This window comes from Portunus trituberculatus, chromosome 1, assembly GCF_017591435.1.
Source record: "Portunus trituberculatus isolate SZX2019 chromosome 1, ASM1759143v1, whole genome shotgun sequence".
Taxonomy (NCBI): domain Eukaryota; kingdom Metazoa; phylum Arthropoda; class Malacostraca; order Decapoda; family Portunidae; genus Portunus; species Portunus trituberculatus.
The window spans coordinates 1,708,283-1,715,782 of NC_059255.1; the positions used below are offsets into that span (position 1 = coordinate 1,708,283).

At 38.9% G+C, this 7,500-nt stretch overlaps 1 protein-coding gene across 1 annotated transcript in view; it reads left to right on the forward strand.

Moving 5' to 3' along the window:
• Window positions 1–7,500, forward strand: part of LOC123514472 (ATP-dependent zinc metalloprotease YME1L-like) — a 38,972-nt gene that overhangs the window by 3,711 nt on the left and 27,761 nt on the right. Inside the window, exons 4-8 of the mRNA XM_045272760.1 lie at window positions 216–374; window positions 481–490; window positions 568–756; window positions 4,062–4,226; window positions 6,225–6,401. Of these exons, the coding sequence (XP_045128695.1) occupies window positions 216–374; window positions 481–490; window positions 568–756; window positions 4,062–4,226; window positions 6,225–6,401 (700 nt within the window). The remainder of the gene's footprint in view (window positions 1–215; window positions 375–480; window positions 491–567; window positions 757–4,061; window positions 4,227–6,224; window positions 6,402–7,500) is intronic.

The window sequence follows — 7,500 nt, forward strand, 5'->3', positions numbered from 1 at the left end:
GAGAGGTTTGACTCACTCTGAGGTGCCAAACATCATTTGAAGACACAAGGGAGTGAAACATAGGTTGCCAAGTTTAAAAATAGCCTTTAGATCACATGATGTAAGTCAGTGTGACACACTGTTCATCACATGACGTATAATTTACTGATTAAGTGATGGCTGCCAGGTGGGAATTAGTCAAATATCTTGGCACACCATTGATGCATGTTTGTCAGTACAGGAACACCAACTTTTTAGAGAAATTATTGAAGTTCCCACAGCCTGAGCTGTGGCTCACACTCCTTGCCCTCCAGCCTGACCTGCTCACACTCCCTGCCCTCCAGCCTGAGCTGTGGCTCACACTTCCTGCCCTCCAGCCTGACCTGTGGCTCATGGTTTATGTGTTAAGGGTGTTTTTATGGCTGTAGTGACAGACCAATAAGATTTCTGCATTACTAACAAGAGAAACACTGTTGATAACTCATCTCTGTGACCTTTAAGAGCAGCCATGGTGACAGAGCAAAGTTATTACAAACACTCATGTGACAACTAACAACCTAACCTAATGAGTGTTCCCACCATCCACAGACCCCAAACCCAAGCAAACACTGTGGCATGAATCACACGTTTCGGCAAATACATTTCTCGAGAATAAACACAGCACCAGTGCTACCACCACCACCACCGCCACCTCCCCCATGGTGTATTCCACCCTGAGACCGCTGGTGAGGGCTGCCCGGCGGATGTTGCTGTCATCACCTCTCCTCTTGGCCCCTGGTAAGTGATGCTAGCTTAGGGTGGGTTAGGTTAGATTAAATTAGGTTAGGCTGTATATGTGTGTGTGTGTGTGTGTTCTCTTTTTTTTTTTTTTTTTTTTAAGTAGTAGTAGAAGTTGTCTGTCTTTTCCTGTTTCTCTTTCTTTTATTTATTGTACTAACAGTTTCATTCTTTTTACTTCTTCCTTTCATAGTAGTTTTAATAACATTAGTAATATTAGTAGCTGTGATAGTAGTAATAGTAGTAATAGAGTTCTTAGTAGAATTTATGGTGTTTTCATCAGTGAATCAGCCAGTTTATCACTCCATGCAATTATCAGTCAGTCAGTCAGTCAGTCAGTTAGTTGAACTATGCATTTAGTTATCAATCAATTAGTGACACACACACACACACACACACACACACACACACACACACACACACACACACACACACACACACACACAAGAAATTGATGGAAGAAGGACTCGGTAAAGCCGAAAAAGAAAAAGAGAAGCTAAAAGATCTAGTTAACAAAGAAGAAGAAAGAGTACAAGACGTGATTAAAAAAGAAGTACAAGCATGGAGAATCCAAGATAAGAAAGACAAGGAATCATTTCAAGAAGTATTTCAAGAACAGTTAAAAGAAAGAGATGCAAATATGACATGCAAAATGATAGGAGTCCTCAAGAAAAAAGAAAATTTAGTAAGAGAAATTGCAGAAAAAAAAGTAATTATTTTTGGACTGAAAGAAAAAATGTTAAATATAGACCAAGAAGGAAAAGACGAAATGAAATCAGTAAAAGACCTACTAAAACATCTAAATGACGAGGATAGACAGAACTTAGAAGAGGAAGTAGAAGAAATCCATAGAATGGGACCATACCAAGAAGGAACAGTGAGACCAATTAAGATATTACTAAAATCACAAGCAGCAACAGAAGTAGTACTATGTAGAAAAACAAAACTCAGAGAAACAGAAGGTTGCAAAGATATATATATATAAAGAAAAATAGAAACGAGGAGGAAAGCAAGAGAAAAAAATAATGAAAGGTCAGAGGAGGAGAAAAAGGCATTGTTTTGGAGAATTATAGGACACAGGATAAGGAAATGGTATATAAAAGAGAAAGAAGAGAAAAAATGGAGCAAGTTTAACTAAAAATGATAAGAACAAGAGATTAGAAATGATGTATACAAACATAGATGGGATTTTATCTAGTAAATTAGAATTAAGAGATTACATAAAGAAAGAAGAACCAGATATTGTATGCCTGGTGGAAACAAAGTTAAATGAGGCAATAAAAATAGACATAGATAAAAGGTATAATATATGGAGGAGAGACAGAGTGGGTAAAGGAGGAGGAGGAGTCATGATGATGTTAAGGAAGGAGATAGTGGTAAATCAAGTGGAGTTTGGGAAGGAAAATCAGAAATACTGTATGTTAAGATGCATATTAACAAAAGGAGTTAACAATCATTGGAACATATGTGCCACCAAAACAAACTCATGGACTAACCAAGAATATAGAGACATGATAGATGACACAATAAGGAGTCTTACAAGAATCATTAAGGAAAGGAGAAAAGTGATATTGGTAGGAGATTTCAACTGTAAGGAGGTAGACTGGGAAAATTATGAAAGTGGTATGGGGGAAGATGCCTGGGGAGATAGATTCCTGAACCTAATGATAGATAATTTGATGGTCCAAAGAGTAAAGGAAAACACAAGATTCAGAGGAAACGATGAGCCGGCAAGATTAGACCTAGTTTTTACAAGGGATATACCAATTAACGATGATATAAGATACAAGTGCCCATTGGGAAAGAGTGACCATGTAATATTAGAAATGGATATAGAAGAAGGAAAGGAAGATAGAGATGAATCATACAAAGGAGACCGATTAAATTACAGAAAGGCTGATATTGAGAATCTCAAGAACTATTTTAAAACGTAAACTGGGAGGAGATGGAAAACTCATTAACGGTTCAAGAGAAATATAACTTATTTTTGGAAATATACAAAACTGGGGTCAGGAATATGTTCCGAAATATAGACCTAAAGAAGAAGGAAAGAAAGATTGGTTTAATGCAAGATGTGCTAGGGCAAAGGAGAAACGAGATGGAGCATGGAAAAGGTGGAGAAGAAACAGAAATCCAGAAAATAAGGAAAACTTCAAAACAGCAAGAAATGAATATGCTAAGGTGAGAAAGGAAGAAGAAAAGAACTATGAAAAGGACATTGTCGAAAATGTAAGGAACAACCAAAATTGTTCTACAGATTCATAAATGGAAAAATAAGACAAAAAGAAACAATAGAAAGGTTAAAAGGAGAGAACGGAATGGTGGAAGACCCAAAAGTATGGCAGAACTGTTAAATAGTAAATTTCATGAGGTCTTTACTAAGGAATCCAAATTTGAAAGACCACAGGGTAATAGAGAGACTGTCTATATGAAAGAGATTAAAGTAACCAAGCTTGAAATAAAAAGTTGATGACGGAATTGGATGAGGAAAAGGCAATGGGACCGGATGAAGTCTCAGGCAGAATACTGAAAGAATGTAGGGAAGAACTAGCAAGTCCAATATACAACATCATAAAATGCTCAATAGAAAATGGAACAGTGCCAGTGGAGTGGAAAAGAGCTGAGGTGGTTCCCATATATAAGAGCGGAAGGAAGGAAGAACCTTTAAATTACAGACCGGTATCACTAACTAGTGTAATATGCAAGATGTGTGAAAAAGTAATAAAGAAGCAATGGATCGAGTTCCTTGAAGACAACAAATTAATATCAAATAACCAATTTGGTTTTAGAAAAGGTCAGTCATGTGTAACAAATTTATTGAGTTTTTACTCTAGAATAGTTGACAGAGTACAAGAGAGAGAGGGATGGATTGACTGTATTTATTTGGATTTAAAAAAGGCGTTTGATAAAGTGCCACATGCAAGATTACACACTCACATAGATTTTATTGACCACAAAACAATACTAACATAATATGGTATTAAATTTTGTCCAGACATATTTGAAGGTGTTTGATAATAGTTTGTAGTACATTATCTCAGTTCATACATTAGGAAGGGCAGCAAGGTATAGGGTAAGATCACTACATGAACAAAACATAACTACACAATTGAAACAAGACAATAAAAGCACAAGACACAGTAGATACTCAGCATAAAATATCACACATACACACAAAAATCAAACCCAGCCATTACTAACCTCCTCCTCCTCCTCCTCCTCCTCCTCCTCCTCCTCCTCCTCCTCCTCCTCCTCCTCCTCCTCCTCCTCCTCCTCCTCCTCCTTTTCCCTTCATCGTGTTGCAGAATTGACACAGGTTCGAGGGTTCAAGACACAGCAGTCCATTGAGAGAGAGGCGCTGCGGCAGGCCAGCTTCACGGACCGCCTCAAGACTGGCCTGAGGTCCCGCCAGCGCACCACCTCTCAACGCACTCTGCAGCAGGAGGCCGAGACCAACCCAAAGCTCAAAGGTGTGTGGAAAGGTGGTGTGTCGCAGCCTAATGTAACCTAACCCATTGACTGCCCCTTGGTACTTGTTTCCTTAATTACCAAGCACTCATAGGGAGGGGGTGGCGTAGTGGATAAGGTAGTGGTGGTGGGATCAGGCAGACGTCCATGCGCAGGTTCAAATCCCACCACATACTGCTTTGAAGCTATGCCATTTGTCGAGTGGTTTAAAGTTACCTACATGTCACCATGATACCCAGGTTCTAGGTGGTTACACCAAAGATGCACTTGGGTGGTGATATGGGCCCTAATATGGGTACCACTATAAATAAAATTGGAAACTGAACAGCACTTCCTGTACTCTTCAAGTGAACCTACAAGTGTTATAGGCCATAGCATTAAAAAAGCAATTATCTCTGAGACACCTTTACTTGTTCTACAGCCACATCTAATCTCTAAAGTGGGAAAATCTGCGAAATGTATTCTTTTTCATCACTAACTTTTCTTTGTAGATACTTGTAAAGACTTCACACATTGCCTCTGGTGCTGCTAGTGTTTCTGTGCTGCAGGGAAAGGGCTAATGTACTCTGATGTAAAACTAATCTAACTTAACCTACCTAACCTAATGTTGCCTTCTAGCTCAAAGGTGTGTGACAGGGTGATGTATTGAAGCCTAACTTAATCAACTATGGTCTAACGTTACATAGTTTGACTTAAACTGATTGTAACTTAAACTAATCTGATTGAACTTAACCTGATTTTTCCTTTAAGCTCAGAGGTGTGTGACAAAATGGTGAATTGTAGCCTAACCTAATGTAGTCTTAACTAACCTAATGTGACTTAACCTGATGTATTCTAACTAGAGTAATCTGTCTTCATGTAATATAACCTAATTTGCCTTCACCTTGCCTAACCTAACCAAACCCCAGCTCAAATGTGTGTGGCAGAGTGATGTGTTGGAGCCTAACCTGACCTAACCTGGCCTAATGTACTATCATCTGCCATACATTGAGTGTGTCTTATCTGATGTTATTTAATCTAGTTTTACCTAACAGTGTAATGTAACCTAATCTACTTTAAATGTACAAGGCATTCCTAACCTAATACAATGTAACCCAGTGGTCTGAGTAGGTGGACCATTGGATAAATGTTCTAAACATATTGTAGCTTATTGAAGGGTGTTTTTTTTTTTTTTTTTTTTTTTTTTTTTTTTTTTTTTTTATGTTAGAGGGAGAACTACCAAGGGCAAAAAAATTAATATTGGAAAAAAAAGCCCACTCGAATTGTAGTCTCCATAAAAGAATCAAAAGAGTTAGTCAAAATTCATGGACAAATGTCACAACACCTCTCTTAAAAGAAGTAAGTCTTAGGAAGATAGAAATACAGAGACAGGCAGGGAGTTCCAGAGTTTACCAGTGAAAGGTGTGAATGATTGAGAGTACTGCTTAACTCTTGTATTAGAGGGTTGGACAGAATAGAGATGAGAGAAAGAAGAAATCCTTGTGGAGTGAGGCCACAGGAGGAGGGGAGGCATGCAGTTAGCAAGACCAATAGAGCAGTTAGCATGAAAATAGCGATAAAAGATAGAAAGAGATGCAACATTTTGGCGGTGAGAAAGAGGCTGAAGACAGTCAGTCAGAGGAGGGTAGGTATAATTCATGTGATATATATAATACTCATTTTCTGTGGATCAATGTCATTATTAAAAGGATAAACTACTGTTTTTCTTTAAGTAAGACAAGAGGCATTTTCTTCCCAGACCAAGACCCAGCGGCCAGTATAGAATAGACAGACTGTAACTAAATACACAATGGTATACTGCAAATGATATTAGATCAACCACCTAAGTATCCCTGGAAATCTTCTTGTGAACATCTAGTATTTTGCAAACTCAGGTTGTGAACACTTGATTTAACCTAACATACTTAAATGTACAAACCATTTTCATTGACAGGAATGAGAGAGGAAAGAAATTAATCCAACCAAACTCAACCCAATCTTAACCAACCCCATCTCGGCAGGCCTTCTGACAGAGAATACCACAGAGGAGAGCCATCGTGCCATAAAGGTTGCGTTCGCCGAGGGTTACCTGGCAGCTGACCCTCAAAAACACCAGTCAAGAGCTATGAGATGGATTAGGAATTTTCAGCAAGTTTTAGCCATTGTTGTGTTCATCGCTATCCTCTTTTCTCTTATGGGTGAGTGTGGTGGTGTGAGGTGAGGTGAAGTGAGGTTGAAATAGGTGGTATTAGAGTTTATAAGGGTGTTTTGAAGGTTATAAGGGGTTTTCAGGGGTTTATAAGGGTGATAATAGATTTCCAAGGGGTTTACAGTGTTTTCAGGGTTCTGGTTGAAGTTATTGGAGTTTTCAAAGGTTGTAGTGGAAATTATTAGGGTTTTCAAGGTTGTGGTGGAAATTATTAGGGTTTTCAAAGGTTGTAGTGGAAGTTATTGGGGTTTTCAAGGGTGTAGTGGAAGCTATTGGGGTTTTCAAGGGTTGCAGTGGAAGTTATTGGGGTTTTCAAGGTTGTAGTGGAAGTTATTGGGGTTTACAAGGGTTGTAGTGGAAATTATTGGGGTTTTCAAGGGTGTAGTGGAAGTTATTGGGGTTTTCAAGGGTTGCAGTGGAAGTTATTGGGGTTTTCAAGGGTGTGGTGGAAGTTATTGGGGTTTCAAGGGTGTAGTGGAAGTTATTGGGGTTTTCAAGGTGTAGTGGAAGTTATTGGGGTTTTCAAGGGTGTAGTGGAAGTTATTGGGTTTTCAAGGTGTAGTGGAAGTTATTGGGGTTTTCAAGGGTGTAGTGGAAGTTATTGGGGTTTTCAAGGGTGTAGTGGAAGTTATTGGGGTTTTCAAGGGTGTAGTGGAAGTTATTGGTTTTCAAGGGTTTGGTGGAAGTTATTGGGGTTTTCAAGGGTGTAGTGGAAGTTATTGGGGTTTACAAGGGTTGTAGTGGAAATTATTGGGGTTTTCAAGGGTGTAGCGGAAGTTATTGGGGTTTTCAAGGGTTGAGTGTTGTTTTCAAGGTTGTAGTGGAAGTTATTGGGGTTTTCAAGGGTGTAGTGGAAGTTATTGGGGTTTTCAAGGGTTGTAGTGGAAGTTGTGGGGTTTTCAAGGGTGTAGTGGAAGTTATTGGGGTTTTCAAGGGTGTAGTGGAAGTTATTGGGGTTTTCAAGGGTGTAGTGGAAGTTATTGGGGTTTTCAAGGGTGTAGTGGAAGTTATTGGGGTTTTCAAGGTTGTAGTGGAAGTTATTGGGGTTTTCAAGGGTGTAGTGGAAGTTATTGGGGTTTTCAAGGGTT